Consider the following 13720-nt stretch of genomic DNA (forward strand, 5'->3'; position numbering starts at 1 on the left):
TTTCCTCCATACCTGTACCACTCTGCTGAATCATTTATTTATAGGGTTAGCTGAACAGGTGTACTCCTACAGGTCTTTCCTGCCTCCCTCTCTTTTTACAGCTGTATTAAACTTTTACACAGCAAAGTCTTACAAAGGTAGAAACAAAATGTAAAGGCGAATTTGAGTAACCTAGGCAATTAGTCAAAACGTACTGGTCTTATCAGATCTTAGGTTTTTATAGAGAACTAGAAACTGTTAACTTAAGTACTAGGAGGAGATATGACATAGAATGAGGTTAGGAACAAAAACCACGTTGTACAAACTGAATTAAGTTTGCCCTGTTTATATTCAGTGATGCAGGGACGGATAACTGTCTATAGACACTGCCTCGTGTGATGTGTGAAGTTTTTATGAGGTTAATGAGAGTTGTTTTTGAACTTTACTGATATCTATTAAGTTTTGTTTCCTGGTACTCTATTCCACAACTGACCAAGATCCTGACTGTTCTCTGAGTTAATGTTGTTTACTTTACTTCCCCTATTCAACCTAAACTATTTCTTTCATCTTTCAGGCCTTTGAACATTTACAACAATTAGAATTAATAAGGCCCATGGAAAGAACATCAGTAAATGCACAGAGGGAGTACCAGCTGATGAAACTACTTTTGGATAATACGCAAATTATGAATGCTTTGCAAAAATACCCTAACTGTCCTACAGATGTTAGGCAGTGGGCAACATCCTCCCTAAGCTGGTTATGAATATAACCATGGCTTCAGTTGTGGAGTTTCAGGCATACTTCTCTAAAGAATGTTGTCCTTCAACAAGATATGTTATTACATTTTCTTATATTTATAAAAATGTATTTTTGTATTTATGGGAGACTGTTACACATGTAGCATCATGGCTGTGCCTTGCCTTTGAATCACGGCACATGAGCAGTTACATGATTTATAATTCCAGTAATTTAGATTATGTTGTAGGTAGTTGTTCAAAAAATAAATATGACTATTTTAGGGATTGAATCATATGCTTATTTAACACTTGTGAAGTATTTATGTGGTACATTTGAAGAGTTCATTTCAACCCAGCAGCCAGATGTTTTTACAAACCTTAAACAAAGCAGTAAAGAAACAATGGTAAGAGTTGAGGTGTAATGAGTAATCTTTTGGTCCTTTGGGAGGTGCTGCAGTTTTTCTGTATTCATGGAAATTTGGGATTCTGTCCCAGACCCACGTCTTCTAGTTCAGGAGACTGATCAGTTTGGCTAGAAGATGGTTTACACGGAAGAAAAAAGCAAAAGGTTTGACCATTTTCTTCCAGGCTTCTTATAATATGGTACTCATACGATCTACAGAAGAATCTTTTGTAGCATGTTTTAAAATGCAGATTCTGGGGCCTGTTCTAGGGACTAGCATTTGTCTTTCTGACACAGGCAGTTTAGGGGATCCTGTGAACCCACCCCCACAGATAATGGAAAGTGTATGACGGTGCTAACTAAACCTGCTTGTATCAAAATGTGGAGCCCTAGGAGGGAGGAACGTGGGAATGGCAAAGCATCAGGAATCCATGAACTAATGCTGGTATATGTTTAAAATGAAATTTAGTAAGCATTCGTTACGTGTTAGTGACTTCATTTATTTAAAAATATTTGTCTATTATTTTCATGGAAGGTTTACTAAAGACAGACTCCCTATCCTTGTGCAGTTTGTAATCCTTTTAACTGTCAAAGACCTTATGATATTTAGTTACTGTTGTTTACAGGTGAGAAAACTAACACAGTAGTGACCCTGTCCAGAGGATTGACAGACCCTGGAATTCAACTCATTTCGTTGACACCAAAACTCAGTAATGCGTTCCTTACCATGTATTTTTAAAAGTATACTCTAAAAAACTATTTACGTGGTTTTTAAGAAGTATTGCGTTTAGAATGGAATATGAGATTTCTGTGCATAAAAATAGCTCTTTAGTAGTTGCAACCTGTTCTTTGTATACCGGCATTCTAAGTTTTCAGATCACTGTCATTTACTTTTCAGCAGTGTATTATGAAAGCTAAGGCTTGCACCCTGGTTCTATGCAATAGTCTACAGATTTTTAGGAGATATTTTGAAAAAATACTTCCCATGGTGGCATCACTATTACCAGAAGCAAGGATTTTGCACTTGAGCTAAGATTGTCCCTTTAAAAATTCTTCTCAACTGTTTAGAGAAGTACCCTCTGCTTAAAGGTACTGACCATAAAAGCACCCAAAGAACTGGCTTGAAGATTGCAAATTTTTATCAGCTTAAGATGCCACTAGAAGTTTGAGAGCCCTCACCTGCCTTACAGAAAATCCATCAATATCAGTGAAAGAGCTATGAAACACACTAGAAAAAGTAGGTTAGCAGAAGTCATACAAATGAAGCACGTGCCTACATTTCAAGGGCATTTTTTTCAGAGGAATGTTGATGTACCCCTTTCCACATTCCCTAATACAGAGAAGCTAAATATACTTAAAATTTTTTAAACTAACTTCATCTCTTAAATTGCTTAAACCATCATGAATAAAATAAAAACCAAATCTGAAAAAGCCCTAGTAAAAAGCTTTCGAGAATAATGTAAACAAATACGGCTTAAAGATATTTTCATTTACTAGAGGAGGAATGTAGCCTGTTAACAGGGCAATCAAAAGACTGAAAACCAGGTGAGGAGGAATGTTAGCGCCATCAGTGCAGTTTTCACTCATGTGATTCCCTCCAGGTGCCCTACCAAAAACAGGATCTTATTAAGAAAAAAAGTCTTTCCAATTTTGTGGACATGCATGTGAATGGCTCTGAGGAGATAAGAGCTGTTGGTCCAAACTTACCACATCATAATGCTATATGTGTTGATTATATACTATTAACTGTCTGAAGAATCTGTTTTGCAGAACAACGCTGTGGAAACAGTTTCGGTCTTTCTGTAGAGATTCCTTGCAGATTCCACCATGGTTTGCATTTTCATTTGGTTTTAGAAGACAACGCAGGTTCTTTCAAACCACCATAACCTAAGTGTTGCCCTCTCCTTCACCTTTACCCCCCAAAAATTGAGAATCCATGGGTGTGAACTGTGCCGCTCAGTGTGACAAGGTAGGGCTCTTCCACCCCCCCTTTCTTCGAAAGTCACAGGATAAACAAAAGAATTTGCAACACTAAAAATGTAAATGAATGCTAGCTTCCTTGGTGATCTCTCTCACCGATTACCCTAAGTGAAAATACCAGAATTCTTCTGTTCAACTGGTAAACTAGTTACAGTTGGGAAGAGTAGTTTATGTCTTTGATGTTTATTACCTAAGCCACTTTTTTTAAATCTCCGTATGAAAAGACAAGGTAACTAAGACCATTTAGCCTCTCTTAAAATTGCCAGGACCAACATATGTAGTTTAGTGGGAATACAATCTGTTTACACAACAAAGGAGGGAAATGCCACAACTGACAAACCTCCCTCTCACCTATCCCCATTCTTGCAAATCTCAAGGTGTAAGCCTCACTGTAAATTATAAAGCTACTGTTCCCCTCTTTAAGAATGTATAACTAAAGAAAAACTTCATATGCAAATCACACCATATTTATTTTTTTATTTAACTTGGGAATGGAATGGGGATAGCATACATTTTATTTGTACAATATTTAACAATCACTTACCCAAGGTGGGGTTTTATGGGACTTTTTTTTTTCTTTTTTAACTTTTTGTTAAATACTTGCAGAAAAAATAGCAAGTACAATTTGACAGTAGTACAACAACCTGTGCCCAAAACACTGACAAGAAATACAGAGTAAAGCTAAAATAACTGTTTACCAATATTTTGAGAGGTAACAAATAGGATATGGGTTGAGACTGCATTAAAAAATGTACTGCTGGTTGAATATCTGAGGTAAATGATGTTCAATCAAGATGCTACTTGTATCATTTTGCCCATAAATCAGTAAATAATTTTATGCACATTATACCAAATGTTCCTAAAAAGTAGTATTTTAAAAAGGTAAAAAAGAGAAACTGGAAAATATCCGTGGTGAAGCATTTTTTTAAAACAGTAATCAGTTTATTCCACTAAACTATCATCTGGCCAGGATTTTTCCCCTACCACCTGCATTTTACTTAAATGTAGCTGTTACCTAGGAGTGAGGAAAGGGGGAAGAACAGATTCTTTTTAGTTTCATGATATATGACTCATTTTTAAGTTATAAACTTTTTTTTTTCCTGATTGTATTTTCGAAACATCACCATGAAGGATAGTGCAAGTTCATGGGACCAACAATTGTGAGGCACAGTCTCTGTTCTGGAATTCACAAGGTACCTGTAATAAACATTCAAACAAGAATCACACATCACATGCTAAAAACTTCCTAGCATCTAAAATACATACAAGAGCTGTGCAGGGCATAAACTTTGAATAAAGCCAAACACTGGTTAATCCATCAGTCCTATGGCAGTTGATCATAAAGCATTCCTTACACGGAGATCTGGGCAAGGTAGAGAGTATAAGTTAGAGCAGCAGTTCTGATGGGTGTCATAAAGGCAAAATACAAGACGAATCATAAGGAGCACCATACACATGAGGAAAAAATTACTGGGGTCTTAGTGTACCCCAAAACAAATCATTTTTCTCTTTTTGATCTTTTTTTCAGTATCCCTAAGCTCAAAGTTTTTATTAACTTGCCCACTTACACTGACTGTAAACCAAACATGAAAATGCCCTGCAAAAGAAAGTTTTAACAAGACTAGGTATCAGGACAGGTAGTCACTGGAACATTCTTATTTTACTGCTTATAAAAAGTATTTTTCTGTCAATGTAATTCTCAAAAGGATACAGGTTTTAAAATTGGTTAGCTAGAGTTTTAAGTACAATACCCAGGATTTCTAAAAATTTTTTCTAACATGAAGAGAAAACTTTATTTTGTGAATAAGTGGTCTTATAAAGTTTATCTCTAAGATTCACATAAGCCAAACATTCATCATAATATTCCCTTTTGTTTTCTTTTGATTTGATTTTTTTTTTTAACTTTTAAAAACAGGATTGTTCACAACAGGTAGAAATTAGTCTTCAGGAGATTAACAATTTTCATGTATGAACATTCTCATTTTCCCTTCTTAATTAGTTTCCAAGTGGAAGCAAAACCAGACCAAGAAATTGAGAAGCCAAGTACTTTTTGAAATAAAGGTGAACTCAACATTGAAATGGGAATTCTTAGAAATACAACAAAGCCTTGGGTACATTATGTGACCAAGAGCACAAAGTTCTGTATGGTGTGTGGCACACAGACAACAATGCTGTTATTCTTCTTTCCCTCCCTGCTTAAAGGAGTCTTGTTGACCTATGTATTATTTATAAATAATATAATTTATTATTCCCAGAGATTAAGTGCATGTTTTATGTAAAATGTAGTGTACTGTGTGGTTAAATAGCCATTTGAAGATAACACATTCACAGTGAGCTCCTGATAGTGACACGTAAAAAATTCTTTTATAAAATTAATGTATGGATTTTAAAATGACCTGACAAAAGTACATAGCATAATACTGGCTATTTGTTGGTCATCAGTAATCCAGAAATTCAGGAAATTAATGTTTTACTTTGGCCTATAAATTTGAGAAAGAATCCAATTATATTCTAATGTAATATTGTTTTGAAAAGCACTTTGGCACCTACCTACCGTCAATTCCATTTTCTTATCAAAGATAAGGCATGAACTATCCTAAACTAATATCAGGGTTAGTTGTAAAAGCAATTCGTGGGAGGAGGCTAAGCTATGTTACCTATATCAACATTGGTTACCTCTAAATGTCATTGCATATTTTAAGTTATAAGTTTAACTTGTTATCCCTGATTTGTTTTAAAGCAGTAACATCTGAAATCTGTGCTTAAAAATTTAAATCTCTATCCTAGGATAATTCTTGACATATCACAGACATCAAATATTACTCTGACAAGATGGCACCAAGCAGAAATATAGTGATAAAGTTACAAGTCTCGAAGCAGAGAGTGAGGAATTCTGGGTAATGACACTTCCTGAGGTGATCCTAAAACAGTGATAAAGAATGTCCCACACACTGTTTGGTGAAAAGAAATACACTACAATTTTACATATATAAATAGGAAAAAAAAATCTATTTTAAAAGAATAAAAATGAAGAGCTTTCCAGTGTTACAGCTCACTTTAAAAAATTTAAATCATGCTTTAAATTTTCAAATAGTCCCCAAGCACAGCACACCTAGAAAAATACGTAGGTAAGTATGCAACATTTTGGGAACTGGATATAAGATGAAGCTTTAAAATATGGGAGAAAGGGGAAAGACACCATTTTTTCATTTCAAAAAACAGCACTTTTTTTTCCTTAAATCACAAGCTAGCACAAGAAAAGCTAAAACACTGCTTTACGAATGGCCACTTACTGTTGGCACTAAGCATAGCTTACCTTTTTTCTTAAATAACACAGTGAATTTGTAATACCTTGTTACAAAACGGGTCAATTTATTATTCAAATTTTGTTAGTGTTTTCAATTTTATAATTTAGCAACCGTGGAACTGAGGTATACCTTGTTGAGGGAGGTTAAAGTAATGCTTGGAAGCCTCTTTACTGTACCCCACTTAGATGACTTTGTTTATGTACACAGAACAGCAGCACACTAAACATTCACAAGCTGTGTCATATTGGCATTACAATAGTCATTTATAGAAACACAACAGCAAATGCAATAAAAACAAGTTACCCTTTTTAAAATCTGAAATGAAAAGTTTTTGATTTAAAAAAAAATAGCAGTAGTTCATTTAAGGAATTAGTGTCTTCGGACAGACATTAAGAAATCTGATGTCAGTTTTCAAACACTTGATTAGCCAGGTCCAAAAAGATCCTTGATTTGGAGAGGGCCACATTCTTCATGTACACTTCTTCAAAAGTTTCTTTTTAGAGTTTGCAACTTTTCTCTTAGTCTCATGTCCTTCATGTCTCTGCTACAGGCAATGCCATTAAGTCTCCCAGAGCCACCTTTTGAAACGAGGGTCTTCTTTCTGAGATGTCCAGGAGACATCTTACTCATTTCACACGGAAAATTAACTGTAAGCAGTTTCGTTAGCAGCTCCAGTTCAGAGTCCTGTTTCTCAGTGTGTACACATGGTGCAACCATCATAGACTAGATTCTTTGGGAGGAAAGTCAACATTTGTCACCATCGTGACCACTGTTACAATGTCCTCTGTGGTAATGATATTTGTTAGTCTTTGCATCTGAGTAATTCTTTCACCTACACATCCAGCTGATAACCTGGCTTCTGCATCGTGATCCCAACATTCTTCTATCGTTTCACAGAGCATTGCCATTCCCTAAAAAGGAAAAACACATTCAAACACCACATCAGTTTTTGTTTTCTGTTAGGAAACAGACTAAAACTCTCACAAAAAAATTGCTATTTTTGTGGGTCGAAGAAAGTTTCAAGATTAGCCAAGTTTGATATTTGTCAGCATTCACTTTTGAGTATCTATTATATGCAGACACATGGAGAAAAGCACTGAGAGAAATCAATGTTTTTTTCTGAGCATTGGGACTATCACAGCAGGTGATTTTTTTTTTTCGAGTATAATTGCTTTACAATGTCATGTTAGTTTCTGCTGCACAGTGAAGTGAATCAGCCAATATGTATACATATATCCCCTCCCTCTTGGACCTCCCTCCCCCTGACCCAATCCTACCCATCTAGGTCTTCACAGAGCACCGTTTCTTTAATTCCAGAAATCCCTGACCATTGTTCATAAACCAGGTAATTTAAATGCTAACCTCTGAATTGTATTCAAAACCGAGGCTTTAAGAAGTTTACCAATTTTTATTGTTTTCTTAATATCAGCATTTCTACCTTGCAGTTAAAGTAGGAAAAAAGGTTCAAAAGCCAACCTTAAGGATTTTCTACCTGGCTTTATCCATGTTTCTAGTTATATCTAGACCAAAATTACCAGGGCAGTTTTGTTCCACCCTTCACCTACCTAGTCTCTTAAGTTCTTAAGAACTTGAAAATCATCCAGTCCCAAATCAAAATGCAAAAACTGTCATGGAGAGGAGAAAACTGGGCGCTTCACTTTCTTAAATGACCTGGGAAGGTGGTGATCAGCAAGCCTACCCGACTATCCGCAGGCTCAGAGCCAAGTACTCCTCCCCCGGGAAGATCTCCAAACGGGGGGCACACTCATCTGCACAAGAAAGACCACAGAGCTGAGTGCCCCAAGGCTCTGACCTCACCATCTTCCTCACCAGTGAACATAGCCTTAATTCTGTTGTTTCTAGAACTCTAGTTCAGAATATCCTGTATGAAGACCACCACCTCAGAAAAAAAGAGAAATGTGCAGAGATATCAATCATTCCTCTGAAAAACATTTTTTATTGGAAATTCAAGTGCAAAGCTAACTATATAACTTACAGCATGTTTCTGCCAATAATCTCTTAGAACAGGCCTCTTTTTTTTATGCACAACAACTTCCTGCATGTCTTCAAGAGAGGGATGCTGGCCAATTTCCTCCTCAAATGGCAACATGTATTCATCTACAGGTCCTGAAATGTAAAAAAAGGGGAAAAATCATTGTAATTCAACTCTTCCTAACTTCCAAACTGGAACAAGCTTTCTAAAACACACTCTGAATCACCTTTTCCCAACTGTCATATGCTATAGTGACGGGAGAGAAACAAACCCTCAACTGTACTTATACCGCAGTGTGACGCAAACTTTAGAGGAAATCAGAAAGTCTGTAATTTGGCATGTAACTCTGCTAAGGACTGTGAAAGGAGCTTTATTACCTGTTGTATAAGGAATGCCTATCTCTGTTTGTATATAGCACATAGGGAACCATGGATCTCTGCATATTAAGGACATAATAGCTCTTTAAGGTACCCACTCTTGCAATTCAGATCAGACTGTAAATAGTAGTGCTTTCATCTCTGAAGATTTTGGGTTCGGTCTGCTATAACCATTTTTATTCTGACATGCCCAAACCCCCTACACATTCCACATGAGGAATTACGTACCCCAGAATCACACCTCTTCTCTGCCCTCACAGGAGCTGCCAGATATTGTTTTTTTAAAAATCACAAATGTACTCTACAAAAAGGGTCCCCAACGAATCAGAATGTGCCTTCACAGACAAGCAAGATTTATTCTACATGTTCTTTTTCTTAGGCCTACGCAAATATGGAAATTCAGTTAGGAGTTTGTAATAACTAATAACTGATGAGCACTTATGCTAACCAGGAACTTTATATTATTTACTTCCATTTTATCTTCACAGAGTGAAGGTGGCATTACCCTATTTTACAGATAAAAAGCTCAAGAAAAAGTTCCATCATCTGCACAAGGGCATACAGCAGCTGTTAAGTGATAGAGTTGGAATTTGAATCCACCTCAGTGACTCTAAAGTCTGTGCTTTCAATCACTAAACTGTCTCCCGTTGACAGAAATTGGTCGCTAATGAGCAATTTCAGTGACCAGATGTGTCTGTATATAGACATAAACCTTGTATAAGTTCTCAAAACACACCAAATACTCCTGCGTAGAATATAAGTTATAAACAGCTGATCAAGAAGGAGGCCATCTAACTCAACCCTGTCTAAATATAAGAATCCTTGATGGCTGGATAGTCAGTCTCTGCTGAAGCATTTACAATCACTTAGAGTACTGACATTCTAAGGTGTCTATTTAACCCTTGCTACTCAAAGTGTGGTCCACAGGTCCAGCACTGGCACTGATGGGGTAGCTTTTGTAAGAAATGTAAATATCAGGCCCCACCTCAGACCTACCGAGTCAAAATCTGAATTTTAACAAGATTCCCAGGAGTTTGGTTTGCACGTTAAAGTTTGAGAATCACTGAACTGAACCATCAACAATTAGCCATCTAAAAAATTGAAAAGCACTTACGTTAGCAGTGTTCATACTGTCCCCTCTGCTTCAATTTCTGACTTGAATCAGAAATGCCTGACTCTGAAATTGAGTATTTCATAGCACATGCAAGGCATTTAAGAAATGTAAGCATCTATCCTTATCCTATTCTTTTTCCATAAAAACTTCCCTGATAACCTCTCCTCCCCACCAACAAAGCAAGTCCTCACACCTCTAAGCTCCCATAACACTCCCTTAACATTTCTCAGGTATTAACATTCATCCAAAAACATTTGCCTATGTAGACAATTCATACTTACCTTACTCTGGAGTTAACTGTCCAGGATACATTTTATCACCTTAACTAAACTGTATATTACTTGTGTATCCCCTATAACACTACATCCAATTGGCTTGCTTTGGAGAGTTCATGTTAATGAAATTCTGAAGAAATATATTTTCCTGTAACATCTGCCATCTAACCTACTTGTGCCTCCATAAATGCACGCAATAAATGCATTTTTTCTTCCACTTTGAGCCAAAACACACTGAACAGCTTACTCTTCTTCCTATAGACTTCTAAGCTAAAATTATATCCAAATTGCTTCAACCTTTCTTAGGTTCTGGATCCATTCCCACGCCAATTTTGGAAGAATGAATGGCTGTCCATTCCTGAGCACTTTCCACTAAATTCCCTTTAAAAGCAGAGTATCCCAAATCAAGTTTCATATACCAGAGGTAGTCTGTCCTACACTGAGAAACTATTACAGTACTCAGAAAATATTCTTATAAACATAGGTTAAGATGGTTATAACTTTTATAAATTAAAGTTTTAAAAGATCAAACTAATTTACTTGGTTTGGGAGTTTAATAGGAAATTTGCCTTATATTCTCATATCCAAAAAAGTAGTATAATTGGAGAGAGTAGAGACCTTCTGAGGAGCACTAAAGACAGAATACCTACAACGCTATAATTCTGTCACACTAGGAACATAATATGCAGGTTTATAATGAGTCAATCAATGTAAATATTTTTAGGACTTGAAAAGGACTTCAAGAACAAGGACTAGGAATCCCTTAGAACCAAGGTGATGTGCTAGGGAATGTAACTTATGTTCACAATAATGTCTACATCAGATCAGACTTAACAAAGCTTTAAGGAGGCAGAATCTAACTTGTGCTGTAACACACACTCAGTTCTGGGTCATGGAGGATAGAATGGTAATTCAATCCATCACAGGAGGGCTGAACAGCCAGCCTGAGTATCCTGGGAGGCAAAATCCCCCGACTCTGTGCACCTCCTCTCACCCAAGAGTTGACTTTAACTCTTAGGTGTCTCAGGACCCTCGTGATCTTACCAAAGTAGCAGCCCTCTCCCTGAATCTGGATCAGAGTTTCAAATCTTGATTTCACCACTTATCACTCTGCAACTAAAACAGACAAGCTATTTAATTTCTATTTAAAATTTGAGCATCAAATTCCTCACAACTGAGGTGATAATTACCTCCAAAGTTGTTTTAGGAAATAAGCTGAAGGTATGTAAAGTGCCCAGCAAAACATCTGGCAATGGTAATGGATCAATACGTATCAGTACCTTTCCTCTCCTGCCCTCCCCATCCCCTGCCTCCTGAGTTTTCTTTATGCTACCACCTCTTGGAGTCTATTTTTAAAAAATTGTACTTTAAAATATTACCTTTGAGAGTAATCAACCCTTTTCATACACGTGTAGTAGGTACAGGTATACATATATATGTATATGTCTTTTAAAAAAATATATGTTCCCTTACCATCTGCAGCAGTACAGCGAGAAGCCAGTTCCCACAGGACTAATCCCATGGCGTACATATCTATCCTCAAAAATGCATCCCTTTGGAAGTTTATAGCACCCTCTAATACCTCTGGAGCCATATACCTTCGGGTACCAACCTGAAAAAGATGTTGAAAGCAAGCAGCACTTACTAACTTTGTGAACTAACATTTTATGATTTTGTAAAGAGAATCAAAACCAAGTGTGCTCTAGTATTAGGTAAGATAACTAAATTATGACTACCAGAATTTTATTCCATTTCAAGTAATACAACAGCCAAGACCCTGGAAACAGTGGATGCAACCATCAGTAGGGACTGCTTAAATAAGTAAGAGTACTATGCAGCTCTTAAAAAAAAACATGAGGTAAATCTATAAGGACAAATATGGAAAGATTTCCAAAAATACTGTAAGATGAAAACAGCAAAGAACAAAGCAGTATATATACTAAGATCCCTTCTGGATACACTTAACAGATATATCAACAGACATTATGCTGGTCTAGGCTTCGACTTTTTCCCCCTTCTGGAAGTAATCACAAGAAACTGAACAATGGTTATTTGTGGAGAGAGGATGGAACAGAGAAAAAAGGCTGTATACTTTTTAACTGTACATTGTTTGAAATGTATCTTTTTTAAAAAAATACTCCTTTTGAGAGTTTCTCTTTCTCTGTACGAAAAAAAAAAACCCTAATAAACATAAAATGAATTAGCCAAGTACAGGATGGATAAACTTTTTAAAGTTCTGTTTCCACAAAATCTATGTATTTGTTTCTTCATGAATTCTGTCTTAAATTCTTTATTGATATCTGTCCCTAACAATCTGGTATTTCTTAGTAATGTAACTACGGTTACTAAGCTAGCACAGCTAACTTTGGTTGGTGCTTGACAAGATTCATATATGAACACTTAATTTCTGTGAGATAGGTGGTTAGATTAATCCACTTGAGTTTAATAGGTCTAGGGAGCGGCCCAGATACTGGTATTTCCAAAAGCTCCATAAGTTAAGTGACTATGATCTATAGACTAGAAGTTGGGCAATTATCTGCAAATATACATATAAAGAGATGTTTAAGAAAAAACAAGGATAGATCACTAAGACACTGAAGTTCAAAAACCCGAAGTTTTTAATTCATTTAAAAAGGAGAACACTTTAAAGAAAGGGTAAAAAGGTAGCTTTGCCTTTTTTGCTACTTTAAATAACTATTTTAATTGTACTGTAAGTAAGCTTTTCCCCAAAATCTACTTTTCTCCTGAAGATAAATGTTATGCCTTCCAAAGTACTTCTTTTCTTATGAAATGATGACATCTTCCTTTTTAGTATAAAATGTCCTCTCTTTTATAAATTGATGATGATATTAGAGAAAAATGTTATTTTTTTCCCAGTGTTCTTTGCAATATATAAAATATGCAATAACAAGCATTTTGAAACTTTCTGGTCCATGAAATCTAAAGTCAAGGAATCAGTGATGTATTATTCATTATTATATATATATATGTAATTATTATGTATTATTAGTTATTTTTACCCTCATCATGTAAGCCAATCATGAGGGCATTAAAAGATATGAATGAAGGGAGATTAGTTCGGTGCTTTGCGATGACCTAGAGGGGTGGGACAGGGAGGATGGGAGGGAGGCTCAAGAGGTAGTGGGTATGAGGACATGCATATGCATATGGCTGATTCGCTTTGTTGTGCAACAGACACTAACACAGTATTGTGAAGCAATTATACTCCAATAAAGATCTATTAAAAAAAACTTGAAAAAAAAAGATATGAATGAATCCCCAAATTCTTTTCTTAAAAAGGGGGAAGGTTTATAAGGTACCAAAGGATTAAACTCTTCCCAAAATTTAGTCTTAAGGTAATCAGACAATCAGCTCAGAAGCCTGGTCCTAGGCTTCCTGCACAATCTCCCATCTCAGTACATTCTCCGCAAAACTGCCTTCCTTCCCAAATACATATGTTGTCAACTTTTCTAGAACTATGACTGCTGACTAAATTCTTAAATCATTAGTCAATGTTGTCAAAATTTGTTGTGCTATGTTCTTGGAGGTCAGTA

At 36.1% G+C, this 13720-nt stretch overlaps 2 protein-coding genes across 7 annotated transcripts in view; one reads left to right on the top strand and one right to left on the bottom strand.

Moving 5' to 3' along the window:
* The window catches only part of ORC4 (origin recognition complex subunit 4), a 95808-nt gene extending 94806 nt beyond the window's left edge, over positions 1 to 1002 (top strand). For all 5 annotated transcript variants that reach the window (XM_060302470.2, XM_060302469.2, XM_030850186.3 and 2 more), the window contains one exon: positions 554 to 1002. In XM_060302470.2, the coding sequence (XP_060158453.1) occupies positions 554 to 742 (189 nt within the window). In that variant the 3' untranslated portion in view covers positions 743 to 1002. The remainder of the gene's footprint in view (positions 1 to 553) is intronic.
* Positions 1003 to 4509: 3507 nt separating this feature from the next.
* Positions 4510 to 13720, bottom strand: part of ACVR2A (activin A receptor type 2A) — an 85187-nt gene continuing 75976 nt past the window's right edge. For both annotated transcript variants that reach the window (XM_030850183.2, XM_060302468.1), the window contains 3 exons: positions 11640 to 11778; positions 8404 to 8534; positions 4510 to 7318 (listed from right to left, as the gene is read on the bottom strand). In XM_030850183.2, coding sequence (XP_030706043.1) covers positions 7124 to 7318; positions 8404 to 8534; positions 11640 to 11778 — 465 coding nt within the window. In that variant the 3' untranslated portion in view covers positions 4510 to 7123. The remainder of the gene's footprint in view (positions 7319 to 8403; positions 8535 to 11639; positions 11779 to 13720) is intronic.

The sequence above is a fragment of the Globicephala melas genome, chromosome 7 (genome assembly GCF_963455315.2).
Source record: "Globicephala melas chromosome 7, mGloMel1.2, whole genome shotgun sequence".
Classification (NCBI taxonomy): Eukaryota; Metazoa; Chordata; class Mammalia; order Artiodactyla; family Delphinidae; genus Globicephala; species Globicephala melas.